Below are 24,918 nucleotides of genomic sequence, written 5' to 3'. Positions count from 1 at the left end.
TGCTTCAGGAAGATCTGAATTCAAATCTAGCCTCAGTCACTCACTAGGTATGTGATCCTGAGCAAATCACTTAAATTCTGTTTACCTTCATCTATTGATGAAGGAAATGGCAAACTACTCCTGTGTCTTTGCCAAGAAAATCCCACACAGAGTCATGAAAGAGTGGATGCTACTAGAACAGCAAAAATTTTTTTATTAATTAAATCTTTTTATTTTCAAATATATACTTGGATAATTTCAACATTCACCCTTACAAAACCCTTTGTTCTGATTTTTTTACCCTCCTTCCCCCAGTTGGCAAGTGATCCAGTATATGTTGAACATGTGTGATTCTTCTACATGTATTTCCACAAATATCATGTTGCTCCAGAAAAATCAGGTCAAAAAGGAAAAAAAATGAGAAGGAAAATAAATTGCAAGCAAACAACAACAAAAAGAATGAAAATACTATGTTGTGGTTCACATTCAGTTCCCACTGTCCTCTCTCTGGGTACAGATGATTTTCTTCATCACAAGACCATTGGAACTGGTCTTAATCACCTCATTGTTGACCAGAGCCATGTTCATCAGAATTGATCATTGTATAATCTTGCTATTGTCGTTTATAATGATCTGGTTCTGCTCATTTCACTCAGCATCAGTTCATGTAAGTCTCTCTAGGCCTCTCTGAAATCATCCTGCTGATCATTTCTTACAATAATATTCCATAACATTCATATACCATAATTTGTTCAGCCATTCTCCAACTGATGATCACCCACTCTGTTTTCAGTTTTTTGCCACTACAAAAAGGGCTTCAACAAACATTTTTTAACAGTAGTATTTTTAATAATGATTTTTGGAGTTCTGATTAAAAAGGTCAAACCTGGGTGCTTTAAAAAACACATTGTACTATAGAAAACAATCTGGTTTAAGAAATTAGTTAGTATAATTCTTGATTTTATGTAGGACAAAGAAACAATAATATTCCTTTCTCTAGCAAAAAAAGGAATCCAAATCCTCATCTCTCTCCTAGACTACTATAATAGTCTCCTTATCTTACCAGGTGTATGTATAGTGAGATACATATAATGTGGATTGTTATTTAAATAATTCAGTTTATAATGCCATTTATTCTACTATCTCATAACCCTTGCTTTTGCCTTCATTGAGTGAAGTTTTTAAATATGAGGGAGGTCCAGGAACATTTGTAGGTAACAGAGAAAGAACCCATGTTTAAAAAAAAGATAAAAATTAGGGGAAGAGAAGGGATGATCAAAGGGATCAAGTTCCTTCAGGAGACAGAAGTTGAGATCAAGGGCCCAAGGTTTTTTGCCTTAAGGATAAAGGTAGTGTCTGAATTCTAAACTTTCTAAAAGTCACAGGAAACTGAACTCAAATACTTCACCAAAGCCTCCTCCTTCTGTCCTTCCCCTTTCCCTAAGAACCCAATTCCCCCCTCTACCATCAGTTTAAGAAAAATTCTCAGCAAGCCTCTCCAACCAACTCTGGAGGCTCTCTTTCAGGTGGCTCTGGGGGCACAAGCTCTGGTTCTGTCTAGATGGGAAGTCTTCACTCTGGTCATTAACCAACTCTTTTAGCCTCTGATTTAAGTCAAGGATCCTCAAACCTTGGAGTTATCCTCTCCTGATCTCCCCAACATAGGACCTTATTTTCCTAAGAAAAGAGGCAATTGTCAGGAAAAAGGTAGGAGCAGAAGATTATCAGTTACAGTGATTAATGATTTTTTCTTACTCTTATTTTATTTTTTTCCAATTACATGCAAAGATAAATTTTAATATTTATTTTTTTAATTTGAGTCTAAAATTTTCTTTTTCCCTCCATCTCCTCCCCCTTCCTAAGACTGTAAGCAATTTGATATTAATTATGTATGTGCAATGATATATAACATTTTTCCATTTAAGTCATATTGTGAAAGAATGGGCCAAAAGAAAAAAGGCACAAAAAATTTAAAAAAGCAGAAATAGTATTCTTCTATCTGCATTCCACCAATTCTTTATTTGAATATGGATTTCATTTTTCAGCACGAGTCATTATATTGATGAAAAGAGCTAAGTCATTCATAGGTCATCATTGTACAATGTTGCTGTTATTGTGTGCAGTATTTTCCTGGTTCTGCTCACTTTACTTTGCCTCAATTTGTGTAAGTTTTCTTCAGGTTTTTCTGAAATCTGTCTCCTCATCATTTCTTATAGCACTACAGTATTTCATTACATTCATATCTACAACTTATTCATTTTGTCCTTAAATGATGGGCAAGTGATGAAGAAACACTATGGTCAAGTTACTCTGGACTTAGATGGAGTAGAGTCAGGAAAGCAATCACCTTTCTCCAATGAACATCTGATTTATTTTTGTGTATATGAAATAAATAGGGATAGGGAATATTGCATCATGGCAGTGTTGGGCAGTAGGAGAACTAGACTTCAGAACTAGAATAAGAATCCTAGATTCTGTCATTGTAAATGTGACCCTGGACAAGTTATTTCTTCACTTCAAATCTCAGTTTTCACATTTGTAAAATGAAAGGAGACCGAGCAGTGGATGAAGATCCCTTAGCTCTAAGCCTATGATCAGTTGGCAGCAGGATATCACTTTGGGAACCCTATCTTGTGGGTTCCTCTGAACTACTCCTGAATTGAACACCAGGGTCCATTATTTCTTCTATTTAGTTATTCTCTTCCATCAACAAAGAATTTATATGGATAGTTGAGGCTAAAAAATGCTAGTGGTCAAGCTTCTGGAGATAGCTTTTAGATTTTAGTCTGGCTCATTCTCAGGCATTCAGAAAACACACAATAGGCTTTACTAGGTCTGCCCAAGTCATCTCTTCAGTCTGTTATAGTAGGGGAGTGTCACATCTGAAGTCAAGAAGGCCTGATTTAACTTTAACATGCTTAACATGTATGAGACTGCCTGCCATCTAGGGGCGGGGGTGGAGGGAAGGAAGGGAAAAGTTGGAACAGAAGTGAGTACAGGGGATAAAATTACAGAGGTAAAAATTACACAGGCATATGTTCTGTCAATAAAAAGTTATAATTTAAAAAAATAGAAGGTCTGATTTAGAATCCTCCTGTCAAAGACATCTACTGTGCAGATAGGCAAGTAAAGTAATCTCTCTCTGTTTCCTCATTTATAAAATGGGGTAATGGGGATGGAGCACCTTTTAAACCTTAAAGCTCTCCTTGAATTGCGCTATTATTATTTCCATTTTTTACTTGAACTTGTGTCTTCTGGCATTGTCTTCAAATATGGTCAGCTTCAGACCGTGGTGATGCCTTGGAAGTGACTTTAATAGCTTATATATAACATCTAAGATTTTTCTACTTTTTTCTTTTCTTTTTCTGTACTTCTTTTTAAATCTTAAACCTGTAGAGGGCCAGAACTCTGGAGAAATATACTTGAAACAAGGTGTTAACTCAGTGGAATTGATGGGATGATGGTTTTCTAGTTCACATCTATACTTAGTACTTAGTATGATGATGTAATGGTTCTCTAATTCACACATAATCAGTAGGCTGTAATGATGTGACTGTAATAGGGTATTTAAGGGCTGAGAAGGACTGGAAATGATTCATTCCGTCTTTGACTAGCCTCATGGTGACTCTCTGCCTTCATCACTCCTGAGTCCTCCAGAAAGCTAGCCCAAATATTACAAAACCAATCAATTGTTTTTTATTTTTTATTGAAGCTTTTTATTTTCAAAACATATGTAAGGATAATTTTTCAACATTGACCTTTGCCAAACCTTGTATTCCAACTTTCCCCCCCTCCCCCCACCTCATACCCTAGATGGCAAGTAATCCAGTATATAAACATGGTAAAAATATAACATCTAAGATTTTTAAAAAAACAGATAATGACATATCAATGTATTTTTAAAAGTAGTTCAAACCTAAGGCACCGACAATTCTCTTCTAAAAATTTCTAAGGGAAAAGCTGCACTGGTAGTGAAAAGTCCAAGGATTAGCTTAATTTAAAAAAACAAAGGTAAAATCTCAATTTCTGAATCCAGAACCAATGGTATTGTGTGTTGGAGGGAGAAGAGGATAGGGAGTGAGACCTACACTCAGAATCCTGGTTCTTTCATGAGACTCCTGGATAAGTTCTTGTCACATTCTAAGTCTGGGATTCTAACCAAGGGCATCTGGAAGAAGAAGCCCTTGCCTTCAGGCCACAGTTATAGAATGGCCTGGCTTCTCTGTCTGGGGTCACCGACATGGCCCGGTGAAGAGCTTACTTGATTTAACTGGATTATAGGATCTGCAGGTGAAGAAGAGGTCAGAGGGGATTGAGTCTAAAGAGTTGAATCCCTATGGCTGAGAAAAGGGACTTGGAGGGAAACAACATCAAGAAGGAAGTCAGGAGGGGGTCACAGCTCCAAAGTGACTGAGGCCATTCTCTCAGTGGAGAGAGCTCTGTATCTGCCTGTGGTGGACAGGATGGGGAAGGGGGAAAGTTGGAGGAAGAAAGTCAGAAGAGGTAAAGTTGCTTTGTCCCTTGATGTCATACACTATTGTAAAATTCACTGACCACTCTGCATGCCTGAAATGAACTTTCTCTTTACCTCCCTTTTATAGAATCCCTCTCTTTCTTGAAAACTCAGCTGAAGCACCATCTTTTAAAATTACTTTTTATTTATTTCATTTCATTAAATATTTCTCAAATGTAAAATAATTTTAATACATATTTTGAAAAAACTTTGAATTCCAAATTATCTCCTTCTCTTCTGTCCTTTTGTGCCTCTTTGAAGCAATTTGATAGTGATTGTGTAAAGTCATGCAAAACATAGTTTCCCAATTAGCCATGTTGCAAAAGAAAACATGAAGAAAATAAAAACAAAGAAAATAAAACAATAAAAATAAATAAAGTTAAACAAAGTATGCTTCTCTCTGCATTCAGAGTTTATTAGTTCCGGCTCTGCAGGTGGCATTTTTTCAACATTGGTCCTTTAGAATTGTCTTGGATCATTGTTTTGATCACAGCAGCTAAGTCTTTCACAGTTGACCATCCTTATAATATTGCTGTTACTATATACATTGTTCTTTTGCTCATTTTATTTTGCATGAGTTCATAAAATGTGAAGAATCATCTTTTACATGTATATTTTTCTGAGACTTCTAATACCCTCTTTTGGAAACCTTATATTTAACTATTTTTGTATTTAATCATTTTTACTTTCTAACTACTTATTCATACACTTGTTTTATTCTTTGTATTTATGTTCTTAACACCCAGCACAGTGTTTGGTACATTGCTGTCCCTTAATAAATGCTTTTTGGTTAATTGGATTTATTCTTCTAAAAATTGTTGCTTCATATCTTTTAATTTATTACATAGTGGAGAATGTACTTTATTCTTATATATTAACATTGATTTTCTACATCTTGACCGATCAGACATTAATCAGAAATAATTACTCAGAAGATTCCCTCCCTACACTTAATTAGTTCTCTTCTAATTGTAGCTACATTAATTTTTATTCATTCAAAACCTTTCAAATTTTTACATAATCAAAATTGTCTATTTTGTTTTCTATGATCAGTTTTATCCTATGTTCAACTAAGAATTCTCTATTTAAGAATTCTCTATTTACTTATACTTATGTAAAAGTGCCTTTTTCTGCCTCCCCTTTTTTTAAGATGATGTGACCTTGTATATTTATTTATATTATGTATCTTTTTTAACCTTTTTTTTTTTTTAACACAGTGTGGTGTATGATTTCTGCCAAATTACTTTCCATTTTTCACTGGGTTCCTTTCTTAAAGTCACCTAGCTTTCAGGAGGGTCTTTTGTAGTTTGAACTCTTACTTGTGCACAAATTTCATTCTTTTACTAGCCTGGACAGAATCTTTGAGAATGGAGACTGTGCTTAGCATGCACATAAGAAGTATCATTTGTGATTCACATTTCTTTAACAATTGCAAGATGTTTATTTCATAAAAACTCTGTTTTTACTTCCCTTTGTACATTTTTCTAGTAGAATGTAACCTCCTTGAGAGTAGGGACTTCCTTTATGTCTTTGTGTGCCTAGTTCTTAAGTTCCAAGAACTTAGTAAATGGTTGTTGAATAGAAATGGAATCTGTAGTGCATATATTTGCCAGTCCCCTATTATACTCATTTTAAAGTTGCATATTCTACTAGACACTTTTAGTTTCAGCCTGAGAGATGCCGTTAGTCTTGTTTACAGGAAGGGTAGTGACATACTCTGAACCTAATGACTAGTCAGCTTTGTAGTGCTATAGGATTGTGACTACTTATGCCTATGGATCTACTCTGAGTCCTCAGATCTATTTCCCTGCCCCAGCCCCAAATTTTTAAGTTTTGAATTCCAAGACTTAAGTTCACAGAGTTTTGTCACATTCGTTTATTCCCTCAATATGTATTTATGATAATAATTAGTGCCGTGCTAAAGCCAGTTCCTAAAATTTCAAGAGAGCTGAGTGTGAACATTTCTCTCTTAGAAATCAGCAAGTGCTACACATTAGGGTTTGATTTTTTTTTTTTTTGGTTGGTTGTCTAGGTTTTTGTAGAAATGTTTATTAATGTGGATTAAAGAGATAAAAAAAAAACTTCTTTTTGAAATGTTTTGAATTTTTGAACTTGGTTCACTGGGCTTTGCCCTGATCATTCTTTGACCTGATAAATATTTACTTTCTCTTTTCCCTCGATAAATATTTACAATAATATTAACTGATATTTGTGACTCATAAAGCTTAATGGGATGAGAAAGCATTTGAGATAAGCTTTTAAAAAAGGAAGAAGCACATTCACATAGGGAGAAATCAGAGTAAAAGCAAATAGGTAGAAAGGTACATGGTACATTTGGGAGACAAGGAGCAAGCTAAATTAGTTTGGTCAGAGTTTAGAGTATGTGAGGACTTTTTTTGGGGAAGTTGAATCTGAAAACAAAGTGTGGTGATAGATTGTTGAAAGTATTAAATAACTGAGTTTGGCATTTACTGCAGGGACCACTAAAGGTTTCTGAATAGGGGAATGGAATTACAAGATTTATGCCTAAAAAAGATTATTCTGACAGAAGCTCACTGCTTTAGAAAGGGGAGAGATGACTGAAGAAAAGTTATGACACCATTGAAATGATTGATGGTTACAATCTGTAGCCAGCTGGTGGCAGTGGGAATAAGGTGGATGGATGATGATATATTCTTTGAAGGTAGAACTGATAGGACTTGATAGTTACTCAGATATAAGAAATAAAGTAGATGGAGAAGACAAAGAAGACTTATTTATGAACATAGGGGGCCAGATCAGTGGTGATGTCTAGAGAAATACAGTGAAATTAGGAAACGACGCAGGTTGTTGCAAGTTTAAATGGAAAGAAAATAGAGTAGATTTTTTTTTTCCTGAGGCAATTGGGGTTAAGTGACTTGCCCAGTTAGGAAGTGTTAAATGTCTGAGATGAGATTTGAATTCAGCTCTTCCTGACATCAGGGCTGGTGATCTATCCACTGCGTCACCTAGAGTAGATTTTTAAATATATATTTTAAATGGTGGGGCATTTTGCGGGTAATTGGAAATTTGGGTCAATAAACATAGATTTATGAGTCGTTAGCTTAGAGGGAGCACTTGATGATGTTGTCAGGGGAGAGGAGGCCCAAGGACAGAACTTTGGGAAACACATTAAAAGGTGAACAAGAAGACAAAAAACCCAGGAAAAGGATAAAGAAGACATGGTTAGAAAAGTAGGAAGAGAACCAAACTAAGGGAGGAGAGAGCATCCACTAGAAGAGAGGGGTCTATAATAGGGACAATAAGGAGGATAAGGACCAAAAAGACACATTTAATTTGGTGATTGGGATGCTCTTAATGATCTTTGAAAGAATACATACATGAGAATTTTAGATTTGATCTGGGGTAGAGGCCAGATTGGGAGTGAATAGGGAAGAAATGACATTAGGGATACAAATTTCCTTTTAAAGAAACTTGGAAATGAAGAGGAAGGGAAAGCTGGATTATTAGGCTTAAATGATCATTTCCAGATTATATTTTATATAACATTTTCCCCAAGCTTGGTTGATTTGTTTGTTTTTTCCCTGATCTGCTCAGGTTACTTGGCTCTCTTTTTTTCTCCAGGAAGTGCTATAAAATCTAATCAATTCAATTTTATCAAATCAGAAATACTTAAAACATAAATAACAATGGACTCTTTGTTTTTTTCTGACAGTTGGTAGGATTGACTATTTTCCTTCATTGCTTTTGCTCAATCTTTTTCACAGAGTTAAAAGGGTTGGGGTAGGGGTACTGGTCAGGTAGATTGCTTTCTGGGGACTCTTGGTCTTCCTCTCTTCCCCTTATATCTTTGGCTGAAATCAGGCTGAAACTGCTGTATGCAAGATTGGCTAAAACTATGGTTTCCTAGCTATTCTAGGGAGTTTGGGGAGTTTGGGGAGGACCAAGGAGGATACTGACTGGTCAGTTCATTTTTTGTGGTTTCACTTTCTGCATCAGATAGAATCCCCTGAAACTTCTAAGCAGGAAGTCAGAGTCTGCTCTGAGTCTGCCCAGACTCTTCCCATTCTTTCAGCTGCTCTGCATCATGCAAACCTGTGTCCTTTCACATTTTGTCCTTTAAAGTAGAAGAACCTGCAGAGCCCGATGAGTACCCAGCAATCAAAGTTTCTCCAGCTGTTGTGCGCGCTGCCAAAGATCATGATGAACCAACCCCTGATGGGCAGGTACAGTTGGGTCCAGACTTGTCACATAGTTGAACTAGGAGGTAGAGCCATAGTTATAGCATTTTCAAGCAAGAAGGGACCTTAGAAATTATCCAAGTCCAACCCTCTAATTTTTCAGGTGAGCAAACTTAAATCCTAGAAAGTTTATTTAATTAAATTTTGTGTTCAAAGTCCCATAGCTACTTAAGAGGTAGGATGTCATTAAGAGATCCCACCTTGAAGCCAGAAAGACTGGAGATCCAACTTCTGGCTCATTCTGGATGTGTGGCCCAGAACAAATCACCAAATCTCTCATTGTTCTAGGAAACTCTCCTAGACCATAATTTGCAAAGAAAATTCTACTGTCATTGGTAGAGGAGATGTCCTCTCCTGGGAGTTCCCTATATTAAGGACACTACATATCTTTTTTTTTTAATTTTATAATTTATAACTTTTTTTTGACAGTATATATACATGGGTAATTTTTTACAACATTATCTCTTGCACTCACATCGGTTCCGATTTTTCCCTTCCTTCGCTCCACCCCTTCCCCTAGATGGCAGGCAGTCCTATAAATGTTAAATGTGTTATAGTATATCCTAGATACAATATATGTGTGTAGAACCAAATTTGTTGTTGCACAGGAAGAATTGGATTCAGAAGGTAAAAATAACCTGGGAAGAAAAACAAAAATGCAAACAGTTCACACTCATTTCCCAGTGTTCCTTCTCTGGGTGTGGCTGCTTCTGTCCATCATTGATCAATTGGAACTGAATTAGCTCTTCTCTTTGTTGAAGATATCCACTTCCATCAGAATATATCCTCGTACAGTATCATTGTTGAAGTGTATAATGATCTCCTAGTTTTGCTCATTTCACAGCATTAGTTCCTGTAAGTCTTTCCAAGCCTCTCTGTATTCCTCCTGCTGGTCATTTCTTACAGAACAATAATATTCCATAATCTTCATATACCATAATTTACCCAGCCATTCTCCAATTGATGGGCATCCATTCAACTTCCAGTTTCTAGCTACAACAAAAAGAGCTGCCACAAACATTCTTGCACATACAGGTCCCTTTCCCTTCTTTAGTAGTTCCTTGGGGTATAAGCCCAGTAGTAGTATGGCTGGGTCAAAGGGTATGCACAGTTTGATAACTTTTGGGGCATAATTCCAGATTGCTCTCCAGAATGGTTGGATTCTTTCACAACTCCACCAACAATGCATCAGTGTCCCAGTTTTCCCACATCCCCTCCAACATACATTATTATTTTTTCTTGTCTTCTTAGCCAATCTGATAGGTAGGACACTACATATCTAATTCCTATTCCCATTTCAGAACTAGTTAGGGTCAGAATCTGGATTAGAACCCAGGTTCAGTGTTTATTTCATTCTGGAAGGTAGCTTCAATCACCTATGTGATGTGATTCTAGGGATAAAGGCTTCTTTGGACCAAAGCTTACCCACTTTTTTTTTTTTTTTGCCTAAAATCCTTCTAGAGATTCATTCCTTTGAGAAAAATGTTGCCTGAGGCCAGGAGGGTCTAAGACTTTGCTTTTAAAAAATGGATAAGTATATTTCAATCTATTTTTCTTATTTTATATATTCCTGTATTTTATTTTATGTATTGAAAAACATTATTTTGATAAAAGGGGTCCATAGGTTTCACCAGCCTGTCAAAGGGGTCCTTGATGCAACACACCCAAAAAAAACCCATTAGGACTCCTGCCTTACATTCTCTTTTAAAATGCAATTGTACCAGGGGAGGATTAATACATGACTCTTTAACACTTAATTGTGAATGAATTTGTTAGAGCTTCTGTTCTGGGAAAGATCAGAACTTGAGCAATGAGACAATGTTGAATTCCTGAAGAGAGATTTTGGGGAAGAAGGCCTGGCATCTACTTCATCATTATGCATACAACTGGTTCTGAGTAAATAATCAGAGTTACACAGTTGTTGCTGGTGGTTGTAAACATAAGCCATTCAGAAGAGAGATCATTAGACGCAGAGTCAGGAAGTCTTAGAGTAGAAAGGGATCTTAAAGATTATCAAAGTCCGACCTCCTCACTATAGAGTTGGCAGAGGGAGAGAAAGGAATGTCCTCCTTACTCCATCTCCCTGTTAACATATGTTGTGACTACAGAAATGAGAGATTTTGGAAGTTGAGGATGGGGCTAGTGGAGGGTGAAGAAAGAAGGGTGAAGGGTGAAGGGCATTAGTTGACCCAAGGGAATAATGTCATCAATGGAGGTGGAGTGTGTTTAGCCAGGATGGGATTTGAACCCAGACCTCCTTACCCCTGATTTTGGACACAGTATTTTTTCCACTGTACTGAAACCTCCCTTGGTAATTCCTCTGGAATCATATCTTTAGATGGAGTTGTAAGGAATGTATTACTTTGTGTTATCTTCCAAACAGAAGGGAGGACTTTGCTCATTGCCCTGGAGTCAGTTTGTAGGCTCATATCATTCTTCTTTCCATCCTTGAATGTATCCCCTTCCACTAAGATCCAACCCCAATAAATGTTTCATCATGGTAAGTGATGGTCACCCTTTTGATGGCTAGGGAATCAGGTTTGGGCATGTCCTATCAAGTTAGAAAAGTTTGTGAGCATGTATCCACATCATCTGTCTATTCTCCAAGATCCAGTGGAGTTCTGAAAGGTTCATCACATTCTTGGCCAAAGAAGCTTTTAAAGATCACCAAGTTGCTAGGGGATTTTTGATCAGCCCATAGCTGTCATGAATTCTTGAGGTATTGTAGAAAGTATTCCAAGCATATTATCATGCTGCCCCTTGGCTCCACTCGTATTACTTCATGTCCTACCTTGATGATACCTCCAGCATATCCTAGGGTTCCTCTCATTCTCACCAGATCAGAATAATTACCCTGATGAATTAGGACAGTCATTATAAGAAAATGCCTCAGATGAAAAAAGAATTAATCATCGCAGCCAAATTCAGTCTTTTACCTATATACCTTTTAGGAGTTCTGAGACATAACTGGTGCTCTGACCATCCTTGCCTAAAGGAAAAATAAAACAAAATGAGAAAACTCACTCAATGAAATTATATACAAACAAGTCTTTTCTATGGCCTAGGAACAAATTGATTGACTTGTTTGGCACAATTAGGGGTACTTAGCCTTTTTTTCCGTTCTGTGCTCCCCATCTAATTCTCATGAGGATGGCAATACTGTAGGTAGCTATCCTGTTGAGTCATCTTTGAATTTTTCTACAACCAATGAATTTCCTTGTACTGTTGATTCTGTTTTCATAACCATCTCTTGGCATTGGGTGCCTTTTCTCTACTCACCCAGCCATCACTCTAATTCAAGTTCTCATCACCTCTTGCCTGGAGGATTGCAATAGCCTCCTAATAGGTTCTTCTGCTTCTAGTCTCCTTTCTCCCATCCATCCTCTACATGATTGCCAGAGTAATCTAATGCATGGTTCTGATTCCACCCCTAATCTATTTGAATGCCTTCAATTGTATCTTGTTACTTCCAGAATAAAACATCTGGATTCTTCAACTTGGCACTTCAAGCCAAACCATACTCTGGGTCCTAAATCTCCCTCTGTCTTTATCTCACATTACTTCCCTTCTTATATTCTATGATTCAGTGAAAATAGATTGCCAGTTCTCAAACTCAGCATCCCATCTCTTGCTCTCATTCCTTTGTAGAAGTCATTCCACACAGCTGGAATGCATCCCTCCCTTATATCTCCCTCTCAAAATTCTTATCTTCCTTCAAGGTTCAGTTAGGTAGGGCCTCTTTGAAAACAAAGGACAAACAACAAGAAGCAACAAAAAGAGCTGGCAGCATAATGGGTAGAGCACCAGACCTGGAGTCAGGAAGACGAGTTCAAATCCAGCATCAGATACTTGTATGACCCTGAGCAAGTACCTTAACCCTGTTTGCCTCAGTTTCTGCATATGTAAAATGGGCTGGAGAAAGAAATGATAAGCCAGTTTAATTACCTTTGCCAGAAAAATCCCATATGGAGTCGTAAAGAGTTGGACACTCCTCAAAATTACTGAAAAAAAATCTTCCCAAAGTCTTCTTTGCTCCTTCTGAGTTATTGGGGATCTTTCCCTCCTCAAATTACCTTGCATTTAGTTATGTGGGTATATATTATATATTCTTCTCTTCAATAGCTTGAAGGTAGGGTTTTTCTTAGAAATCTCTGAGTCAGGGCCTTGAAGAATACCTTGCACATAATAGATGCTTAGTAAGCATTTGTTGAATTGATTGGCTCTCAAGAATTCTTCACTGATCTTTAATTTTTCTCAAACTGGTCTCTTCTATCTTTCTTGGGCAGACTTATAGCTTTGCTTTCTGGAAGTCCTAATCTTGTTCCTTTGGATCCTGGTCCATTTTCCTGAAATATTTAGCTCTTTAAAAACACATTTAATTGATAAATTTTGTTTATATATTAACTAAGTTTTGCCAACATAAGCTTCTATTGCCATCCCTTTTAACAAAGAATTTTAAAACAGAAAAAAAAATTAACTGGGGTTAATGCCTTGTGTTTTATATCCATAGTGGCTTATTTCTGGAAAGAAGACAGGGAAATAGATTCTCATATCATTTCTTTAAATTAGCCAAGCTTGATCATTAGACTTTCTCAGCATTCATTTTTGATATTTGTGGTCTATTCACATTGTTGTAGTTATTGTGTATATTGTTTTCCCAGCAATTTACTTCACTTTACAGCAGTTCATGTAAGTCTTCCCAAGTTTTACAAGATAGTAGCATCTCATCATACTCACATACCACAATTGGTTTTGACATTCCCCAGCTGATGGGCTTTGCTTTAGTGCTTTGCCACTACAGAAAAATCATCAGCAAACTCTTAGATAGGTTAGGTACTTATGTTGAAGTTGTAATTCCAGGCTAGCATTCCTGCCTATCCTCGGTAGTGGCCATGTGGTCTCTCTCAGTGGCAGTACTATCGTTTCTGAAACCTCTCTGCATGACAACAGTTTCTTCTTCTTCCCAAGAGTAGATTGCTTTCTCTTTTTCAGAGCTTCCACCCTAATTGGACCATCTGCCAAGAACTTGAGGGGTGCCTCTAGTCCTTAGTTCATTTGAAGAGCCGGCATGACCAACAGGTCTCAAGCCCAGTGACTAATCAACTCTTTCCAAAATCAGATGATTATTGTGCTCCTTTTTCATGACATCCCACTCAAGAATTCTCTTAGGGGGATTGAGTGGCTTTTCAAAAGCCATCAGACAATTCCCATTAGAAAGAGAAAGATCTTTTTTTCTCAAATTTAATGTTTAATCTAGACATACAATTTTCACTTCCATTCCCATTCTTAGTCAATAGCCCTACTTACTTCTATTAATATTTTGTTATTTAATGCCCTCTTTAAATATATGTGATCATATTTACTTATTAGTGTCAGTGCATCAATCTGTGATACCCCCATTCCACCACAGCAAGATATAAGTGCTGGAAATGATGCCTTTAGCACATATTTAGTACTCAGTAAATATTTTTGAGAGACCAAATATACACTTAATATGAGGCTTCAAAAGATTACAGAATTATAGAAAGAGCTGGAGCAACCTTAGAGATCATTCAGCCCAAACCTTTCATGTTATCTATGAAGAAATAGAAGATGGCATAGGGAAAAAACAACTTGGAAAAGAGATCAGATTGCTACTGACACTTAGGCTTTAAAGTGACAAGTGAAGTTCCCAAGGCCAGAAGTTCTGGGTATTTGGGAGTTCGAATGTGTTGATTCAAATCCCTAGCTAATATTTATGTTGATTTTGATTTGCAGGAGGATGCAGCTGCTGCAGGAGAGGATAAAGGTGAAGGTGAGGATGATGGCGAAGGTGAAAATAAAGTTCTGGATGGAAATGAAGCAGTAGAAAAAGATGAAGATGAACCCAAAGATCAGGACAAAGATGAAATTCAAGGTCAAGGTACAGAGGAAGAAGATAAGAAGGATAAAGAAGACCATGGAAAGGGAGATGCAGAAAGAGATGAAGTTGGAAAAGAAGATATAAAGGAAGGTGAAGAAGAAGGTGATGATGACGGTAAAGGTGAGGATGACGGTAAAGGTGATGATGATGATGGAGGTGAGGATGACGGTGAAGGTGAGGATGATGGTGAAGGTGAGGATGATGGTGAAGGTGAGGATGACGGTGAAAGTGAAAGTAAACTTCTGGATGGAAATGAAGCAGTAGAAAAAGATGAAGATGAACCCAAAGATCAGGACAAAGATGAAATTCAAGGTCAAGGTACAGAGGAAAAAGATAAGAAGGATAAAGAAGACCATGAGAAGGGAGATGAAGAAAGAGATGAAGTTGGAAAAGAAGATATAAAGGAAGGTGAAGAAGAAGGTGATGATGACGGTAAAGGTGAGGATGACTGTAAAGGTGAGGATGATGGTGAAGGTGAGGATGACGGTGAAGGTGAGGATGATGGTGAAGGTGAGGATGACAGTGAAGGTGAGGATGAAGATGAGGAAGAAGATGAAGAGGAAGAGGAAGAAGAAAATGAAGAGCCTCTGTCACTACAGTGGCCTGAAACAAAAACTAAACAGGCCATTTACCTCTTCATTTTGCCCATCGTTTTCCCTCTGTGGCTGACAATTCCAGATGTCAGGAGACCGGTAAGATATCTTTGCCTGTATTGCTGTCCCTTAAGTATGTCTTATGGAAGTTTTCAGGTGTTCAGGCCTCACCCCTGAGAGAGGTAGAGAGTAGATGCATCCATTCATGTTTGTGGGCAGAATATTTCAAATTCTAGAGTTGAAATGAGGCCCTGATTAAAAATTCATTGAAGTTACAGTTTCAACTTTGGAGGCCCCACTACATAGAAAAATACCCCTTTAAATAAAAGTCTAGCCGAGTATGACTTAAATATACTTTAAGCAGAAGTTAGGAGTCATAGAATTTTGTTCTGGTTCCAGAGTGATAATATTTGAAAACTTGTGCCTTCATTTTTACTAGCTGTAAAAAGGGAAATGCCATTTGTTCTCTTTAATTTCACAGAGTTATTGGGAGGATAAGATGAGATCATAGAGTAATTTAAGTAGAAAAAGTTTAGGAGTTAGGAAAACCTATATGTTCCACTTTTACTATCACCACTAATTATCATATGACTTTGGGCAAGTCACAACTGTTTCCTCATATTCAAATGGGGAAAATAATGTTTTCTCTGCTTAACTTATAAAAATATGGTGAAGATCAAGTGAGAAAATGTATGTTAATACATTGAAAAGTATCAACACATTTGGTATTTATTATCGTGAATACCAGTCTTTTTTTTTTTTTTTTTTTTTTTTTCCTGAAGCTATTGGGGTTAAATGACCTGCCCAGGCCAGGGTCACACAGCTGGGAAGTGTTAAGTGTCTGAGATCAAATTTGAACTCAGGTCCTCCTGACTTCAGGTCTGGTGCTCTACCCACCCGCCACCTAGCTGCCTGAAAGGACAAAGGAGACTTTCAATGTATATTCCTATCAGTGGAACAATTGGGTCAGAGAGCATAATTTTTTCACAACTATTGGAGTGATCTCTAAAATGATTCTATAAATCTCTAGTTCCATCAACAAATGTGTGGAATATATGTTCTTCTATAATCCTATTAAAATAGAGTTTAATTTCTTTTGATTATATTTGCCACTTGTGAAATTTTATCTCAAAGTTGTCTTAATATATCTGACTTTGAGTCTTAGTGAGATTGAGCAGTTGTAAACTGATTGGTCACCATTATGTTCCTTCTTTTGAAAACTGTCTTTTTGTATCCTTTGGCAATTTATTCATTATGGACTAGGAATTACCACTATGACTTTTTAACAAAGTCTTATGCATTTTAAAGATCACGTTTTTGTCTTTCATATTTGTTATAAATATTTTTCTTTTAATATTTTTTCTTTATATAATTTTTAATTTTTATATCATCAAGAATATTACTTTCACCAATAATTCTTCCCCTTTGTTGAATTGAAAAACAATTCATCTTTCCTTTATAATTGAGAGAAAACTTTATTTTATTTTCGTCTTTTTAATAGTTTTAAATGTTTAAGTCTTGCATGCCAGTAGAATTCAATGGGGCATATGATATTAGATGTAGGTCTTAATCCTAGTGACATTTCTAAGGAGAGTTATTCCAAAAGGTGATCAGTAATGCAGAAATTTTTCTGTAGTTTCCTTTGGGATTTGAAAGAATAACTTAGTACCTGGAACCATATTGAAACAGAGCTTTTGTTATCTCCTAGATACCTTAAGTTCCCAGGAAGAAATAATGTCGTAATGAAATTCCATTTGGACTCTGTTTCAAAAACTGCTCTGTGAATCCCAAGAGTATCTATCTATCAGTGGCTTGGTGTTAGACTAGAGAAAAGTCTTTGGTAATCTGTATATCTATTCTTTACCCTATTCAACATTTTTATCAATGACATGGATAAAGGAGTAGATAGTATGCTTCCCAAATTTGCAGATGATAAATTGGAATATTTAAGATAAAATAGCAGTAAGAAGATAAAATTTAATAGCAATAAATGACAAATCTTACACTTAGGTTAAAAAAAAAACCCTACCTTTCCAAATATAATTTAGAAGAGGTATAGCTAGATAATCATTAATGTGAAGACTTTGCATTTTTATTGGACTATGATAAGCTCCCTATGAGTCAATAATATAATATGGAAGCTGGAAGAATGAATATGATTTTAGCCTCTGTTTAGAGAAGATGGGTATCCTGAAGTTGAGAGGTGATTTTTTTCAGCCATTACTTCTGGTTCAGTCTCTTGACAGTTCATACCTGAAATACTAAATGAGAAAACAATTGCTGTAATCACATTTTTCTATCAGGGTCTAGAGGAAACTAGGATTATACAAAAAGACTGATGAAATTGATTTTAGGTTGCCTTTGGGCAAAGGCAAAAGCCAAGGTAGGTCTTAGCTTTTCTATGGGATAGTGATGATTTTGGGGGGGGAAGGGGTTTATGACAGTTTGCTGTGACATCTTCAAAGACAGAAGATGCAATGCCCCATTATTATATTGTTCTTTTTATGATCCATTATTCTTTGGGTTAATGGAAAAATAAGACAATTTTGGTTTACATAACTTAAAATTTAACTTTATACATTAGAAGCCTACTATCTAGCTTATCTACTTGCTAAGTTTAGGTTGTCATAGAATGACTTGTATGCTTTAATTTACTGTGACTGGTAAGCATACTATGTATATATCTACATATGTATGTATGTGTATATGTGTATATATTTAACTTTTAACAAATCAGGTAAGTTATTAGTGTAATTTGACTAAAAGTGAAAATTTGGGGCACTACATATCAATTCACCAACAAGGAAATGGGTCATAAAACCCAGAAGGGCAATAATGTGAAGAGTTAATGACTCCATTTAATAATATAACTCCATTATATTATTTTACACTTCCAAACTTCTTTTTCTAACTTCCCAAGAGGTCTACAGAGGAACTATTACATACAGATGATGAAGAAAATATGATAAATAACTTTTTAAGATTCCAAAGAACTCTTTTGATTCCTAGGTGGTTTGGAAATTAAGGAAAGGTCAAGACATCATATTGAAAGTTAAGAAGGAAGAATGAAATATTTGCTATAATCCTTCATAAAGAAGTTTTAGGATTTTTTTGGAGGGGTTAAAAGTATAGACAGTTTTATATTTTATTCTATTAAATTAAAGACATTTAAAGTATATGGTTATGAACATTTCAAAATATCAACTAAAGGATTTTAGGAGCAGAAAAAATGCCTTATAATGTTTTCCTTGTTTTTTTTTTTAATTACAAAGTATTATGACTGAGTTTGGGACATCCATTGAATATATGTCTCTGGTCTTCCTTTTAACAGTAATGTATTTGTGACCTTAGAGACTAATCTTCACATTGCAAATTTATTTCTTGGAATATTTATTTGGCATAGATGGAGGGAGTTGGAGAATCTAGGAGAGGAGTACAATTGTTTCATAATTATTGTTTCATTATTGTTACATTATTGTTTCATAATTTGGACTTTTCCAAATAATACTGAGTATACAAGATGAGATATCGTTTTTTGGAGGCTATAAAGTCAATTATACATTTTTTTTTCTGTAGTACTGAAAAATGTTTTTCCTACGCTAAAAAAAAATCATTTCTGCAATTAAAAAAAAGTTTTTGTTAACTTTTTTTGTTCTTGTTTAAAACTATGAGTTACTGGGATGGAATTGACTCTTTTCAACAATGAGGTGATTCAAGGTAATTCCAATAGGCTTATGATGGAGAGAGACATTTGCATCCAACTGAATGTGGATCAAGCCATGGCATTTTTACCTTTTGTTGTTGTTGTTGTTTGTTTGCTGCTTTTTTTTTCTTTCTTGTGTTTTCCCCCTCTTTTTCTTGCAGCATGATGAATATGGAAATACATTTAGAAGAATTGCACATATTTAACCTATATCAGATTGATTGCTGTCTAGGGGAAGGAAGAGGGGAGAGAGAGGGAGAAAAAATTGAAACACAAGGTTTTGTAAAGATGAATATTGAAAACTTTTTCCATGTATTTGGAAAAATAAAATACTATTAATTTAAAAATACCATTAATTTAGAAAAAAAGAAAATATCATTGTATTGGCAGGTATTGCTCATTGTTAGCCTCTTCACAAGTTTGGTAATAAAAAATTTGACTTAAAAATAGGAAAGGACAAGAAGAGGAGATTCTGAATTTGAATTCAATCATTTGAATCCTAGCAAAATAAACTCCTTTTTCTCCTGTAAAGTAGCCATTGGCACAAACTCTGGTAACTTTTGGTCCAAATGCCTTAGTCTTTCCAATATCTCATGATATTGTTTCACTTATTTTTCTAAAAACTTTCCAACAGGAATCTAAGAAGTTCTTTGTAATCACATTTCTGGGCTCCATCCTGTGGATAGCCATGTTCTCATACCTCATGGTGTGGTGGGCTCACCAGGTCAGTAAACAGAAACTCTAGCAACATTTTGATCCCTGTTCAAACTTTTCTTGAATATATTAACCAAGGCAGTTTTCAGAATCCAAATGAATTTTCGAAATTCTCATTCTCGCTGAAGACTTGAAAATAAAATTATCTCCAATGACATAATACTTTCCAGATGAGAACTACTGATTTCCTTACATAGAAAGTAAACAGACTTTTGAGGGACTGGCCCTTTCAGCCTCATGGCATACTGGATAGAGCACTCTGCTTGGAATTGGGGGAAGTTTTATCTTCCTTAGTTCAAATATAGCCTCAGATCCTGGTTAACTATGTAACCCTGGACAAGTCACTTAACTCGGTTTGCTCATCTGTAGAGAAAGAAATAGCAAACCCCTCTAGTATCTCTACCAAGAAAACCCCAAATGGGGCCATGAAGAATCAGATTAAGACTGAAATGAATGGGTTCTAAGGTCTTTTCACAGTAATTGTGGTACAGTGGGAAGAGTCCTGGATCTGATGTTAGAGGAGCCACATCCAAGTCTCACTTGTGATGCTTAATTCCTTTGAGAATTGATCTCACTTAATCAAGTCACTCACTCTCTCTGGATCTCAGTTTCTTCATCTATGAAAGAAAAAGCTTGCTTGACATAAATGTCTCCCAAGGTCCTTTCTAGTTATACACCTGCGATCCTAGCCAGAATAACTGCTCCTGGTTATGGTGCTGCTTTGATAATATTGGTTCTGCTCTCAGTTATTGGAGCTGTGGAGACAGTGTCAGGTAGGGCAGTGTGGAGAGCCCCCCTTTTTTCATGAGGCAGTTAGGGGTTATTAAGTGACTTATTTGTCTAGGAAGTGTTAAATGAGACTGGATTTGAACTCAGGTCCTCCTTACTTCAGGGACAGATCTCTACCCGTTGTACCATCTAGCTGTCTCATGGAAAGCCCATTTTAAAAAGAGAATTATCTGAAGTCCTGAAAAGACTCCTTCTCCTTCCCCTCTCTCTGTGATGTGATGAACAATAAATTGCCAATCCTTTTTCCTCTGCTGTTGTGTCCTGCTTTCTAGAGCCCCCAGACTGGGGTGGTTGAAATATCCCTTCCTAGTGGAGAAGTGATGAGGCGGGACTCTGGAGGATGGTGGGAAAATGGAGTCCATTTATTACAAGGTCTTTTCCCCCTTTATATCCTTGTACCCTTATTTAACAAAAATACTGGCCATGCACCACTGCCCACGTGGGACCACATGAACAACTTACTATTGTATGTCGTTTGCCACCTAGTATCACTCTGCCTCAATCACAACACAGATTGTCACCGCCCCAACTTCTCAGGAAGGCCAAGAGCCCTCAGGGGAGATGGGGAGCTGAACCAGACACTGTCAGCAGGTTCCCTCTGGGCTGAAGCATCTTATACCTTACCCAGAGTTTCCCCACTGACTGTGACCTTCTATACTTTTGCCCCACCCCCATCCCTTATAAGTGCTGAGGGAATGAGCTAGGATGCTCTTCTGCCTAAGGCTCTAAGCTCCATGAAGGCAGTAATTATTGTTTATTATTTTTAATTTTTAAAAATAAAATATATTTATTATCATAATTTTTATCTTCAGACCCCTCACAGTTCTCGATATATAGGAAGTACCTAAATGTCAATGATAAATGCTTTTAGAAAACTATAGCCATAGTTTGATTTCTATACTTATTACTCTTTCTTTACTAGGTTGGTGAAACAATGGGGATTTCTGAAGAGATTATGGGCTTGACAATCCTAGCAGCAGGCACTTCAATTCCTGATCTCATTACAAGTGTTATTGTTGCCAGGAAAGGCCTAGGAGATATGGCTGTTTCCAGCTCAGTGGGCAGCAACATATTTGACATTACTGTGGGGTAAGGAGAAATCTTAATTTTCAAGTTAGATTGAGAGAATAAAAAAAAATCTATAGGCTCTGAAACAATAGGATCCATTCCTCTGTTTTCTGCTTTGTTCATTTTGAAAAGAGATATTTGTATTATTGTTATAAAAGATAAAACAATTTTGACTTTTTCTTGAACACAGTATATTGCAGAACTAAAATGCTGCTTAAAATAGAATTGATTAGAATTTACAGATGGATTGAAAAGTGAAATCCATTAAATTCCATTACTGAATATGGTTAAACCCTCAACTCATTGATTCCTGGATTTGGCAGAGTCCTTGATGCAATCTCAGTTCCCGACTGTTCTTTGTATTTGAATTACTGCCAGTTGCAAGGCACCAGATTGCATTTCTAGTGAACAATCAGCATTTTCATATCTTAAGACCACTTCTGCATACTTTCTCTTCACCCCACCCCATCCCAACCTTTTTCTGGTCTATACAGAATAGTAATAGCCTATCATCTGAATAAGCCAATTTGATACCTTTTGGATGATTTGAGGGCTGCCAACAGGCTCTGTAGATATGGACAAAAGAAGAGGGGATAAGGTTGTTGGGTGCTAAGAAAGTAGAAAATGAAATTCTTACATCAGGCAATCTGATTTGTCTTTGAAATGCCAGTGTGATATAAGGCAAGAGCATGAACTGAAGGGACAGAAAAATGTGGGTTCAAAACTTGTCTCCTTGTGAACCTGAGAAGTTTTGCTCTCTCCCATGGCTCAGTTTCCTCATTTGTAAAAGTAGAAAGGTATTACATTAGAAATACACTAGAAAATGTCTTGTCCTGCCTTGTTCCTGGAACATCACACTATGTACTCATCCCCCTTTCTTGTCTTTCAGTTTACCAGTTCCCTGGTTTCTCTTCTCTCTCCTCAACGAGCTTCAGCCTGTTCCAGTGAGCAGCAATGGCTTGTTCTGTGCAATTGTTTTGCTCTTTCTCATGCTCCTGTTTGTGATCTCTTCAATTGCAAGCTGTAAATGGAAGATGAACAAAATTCTAGGGTTCATCATGTTTCTCCTTTACTTCATATTCTTGATTATCAGTGTAATGTTAGAAGATCGAATCATATCCTGTCCCATCTCCATCTGAGTCAGTCTTGAAGCTGATGCTATTGAACAAAGAACAAATGAACATATGATGTTCCTCTGTGGATCACTGCATTTCCCAAAGGATGAACTCCACCCATGGGGTTATGGCTCAAGAGGGTGTCTGGAAGGTTTGACAGTAAACAAGGTCAGGAACTGGAGGCTTGATGGTGACTTGGTTTTATACTTGACTGATGGAATATTCTTCCTTGAGGGGCTCTCCCTTAGACAGCATACTCTATAGTCAGCACATTAAGATGGGTACAGATTTAATTGAAATTAGAGAACTAATTATTTTTTAAATGAGGGGTAGATGAAGGGGGCTATTGAAAATAGCCATTACATCATTCCCTAGCCACATCTAAGGGACTCCTGGAGACTCCCAATTTCACCAATCATCTCCTTTAGGCTCTAAACAAGATTATTCAAACCAGCAGACATGGTTTCTGTGTCTCCTGCCCTAAGCAAATATGGTGCTGTTGTTTTTCCCCCTTTTTTTAAGTGAGGTGCCCATCCAATCTATAGTCAAATTGTTTTTGAATTTAGGTAAAGGTCACTAATAAGAGGAAGCATGATGAAAAGCAAACCTGTTCACAGACTCAATTTATCTTAAGTGAGATTAATTTTGAGTATTTGAACAATTTTATTGTAAACAAGAGGGTGCATGAGTTAGATTTCCTCACATGTATCAATCATCTCTAGCTTAGAAGGGGAAAAGTTTAAGCTCCTAAGAGTATGAGCACTTTTGAAAAAGAGGAAGGAGTAGGACTAATGAAAAGTGATTTTTCTCTCACATTAGGACTAATGGGAATGAGGTAGATATTGGAGAGGAAGAAAACAAAGTAAGATAATGATTTTAAAAGCAAAGCAAACATAATAGAATTTATGCATTCAAATGAGTGATGTTCTCTTTGAAGTAGTCCCTTGGGAAGTAATAAACTTATTCTAATTGTTACCATTTGCTGAAAACAGTTCCAGGACTTTTTTTTTTTTTTTTTTTTTTTTTTTTTTTTTTGGCATTACCTAAAGCCCTGACAAATCTATTGAATATCCTCAGTGGTAGCAAATCTTTGTCCTTGGGGGATGGATTCGATTTTTGGAAACAACCAATGAAATTACTTTGGACAATCAAATTGAGAGCATTGTTTTTTTAAGAATGAAATAAAAATATACAAAGTGTGACTATAAAGAACTGAGATAGCTTTTTGGCTTGTAAACTAGCTCTGAAATGTCACAACAGGCAAAGTGCTCTGGGTAAAGATAGAATTCCTTAGAATATTTAATATATAACCTCACAAGGTTATTAGTTTGATGATGGTATTTGTTTGTTTGGATATATGAGTTCTGATATTGATCAGTAAATTATCATTCTTATGGGTTTATAGTTCTGTATTTTTTAAAATGGTGTTTCCTCAAAAAGCCTAGAAATGATGTTGCAAGGGACAATATATTCTTAGTTTAAACCTCCTCTGTGCAATTTGTTGATATGCTTTTATATTACTTGCTTTTACTAGTTCAAACTATTGAAAAAGGCACAGCCTTTTGAATAATGTCACTGTTATGATCAAAGTTGAAGACAAAAGCAGCCAAGGGTGACAATTACTGTTATACAGTGAATGACAACATAAAAAGGGAGACCCTTGGATACTCCAACTGCTCCAGAACTGAAGGGTGAAATCTACAAGAAAGACTTTTCTCCCAATGGCCTCAGCCAAATCCCGTTCACCCAGATCCCAGAGAGATCTTTCCTTCCTAACAGTGCGCTATGAAAACATTGGTTTTGATGTTGGATCCTAAGGATCAATGGGCCTTTCCATCCACCTTGAGGCATTTGATTCTTTATGTACTGATCTTCCAAATCAGAATGTGAGCTCTTTGAGAACAGGGACTGTTTTTCTTTTCTATGCTCCCACAGACTAACAGAGTTCACACAGAGTAAATAAGAAAAAATGCCTTCCCATTCTATTGAAAGACGCCAGAAATATGCTTTCAAATGACTTATTGTAACCCCTAGAGAAACCAGCCATGTGATTTCTTTAATAAAATAAAAGAGCAGTTTTTTTGAATGATACTTCACATTTTTATATAACAAGGCAATTATTTTTCTGTATCTTTTAAGATCTGTAGGTTACATAATGGTCACCTCCACCAAGGAGGTGCAATTTTTTATTTCTCCTTCATTCTCAAAGAGGACCATGACCTCAGGGAGATAATGTCATGACATGCAAGTGAATTAGATTTAAGTTAGGGAAGGCTATGCAAGGTTTTCTTAGTACTTTTCTCTGTCACCTCATAAAAGAGA

At 36.4% G+C, this 24,918-nt stretch overlaps 1 protein-coding gene across 1 annotated transcript in view; it reads left to right on the top strand.

Annotated features, from left to right (window-relative positions):
* SLC24A1 (solute carrier family 24 member 1) overlaps positions 1 to 22,768 on the top strand; it is a 52,601-nt gene extending 29,833 nt beyond the window's left edge. The window contains exons 4-7 of the mRNA XM_074294781.1: positions 14,470 to 15,306; positions 19,545 to 19,634; positions 21,336 to 21,502; positions 22,371 to 22,768. Of these exons, the coding sequence (XP_074150882.1) occupies positions 14,470 to 15,306; positions 19,545 to 19,634; positions 21,336 to 21,502; positions 22,371 to 22,620 (1,344 nt within the window). The 3' untranslated portion in view covers positions 22,621 to 22,768. The remainder of the gene's footprint in view (positions 1 to 14,469; positions 15,307 to 19,544; positions 19,635 to 21,335; positions 21,503 to 22,370) is intronic.
* The last annotated feature ends 2,150 nt before the right edge of the window (positions 22,769 to 24,918 follow it).

The sequence above is a fragment of the Sminthopsis crassicaudata genome, chromosome 2 (genome assembly GCF_048593235.1).
Source record: "Sminthopsis crassicaudata isolate SCR6 chromosome 2, ASM4859323v1, whole genome shotgun sequence".
NCBI lineage: Eukaryota > Metazoa > Chordata > Mammalia > Dasyuromorphia > Dasyuridae > Sminthopsis > Sminthopsis crassicaudata.
Note: the sequence above shows the minus strand (reverse complement) of the source record. Positions and strands in the feature narration are given on the sequence as shown.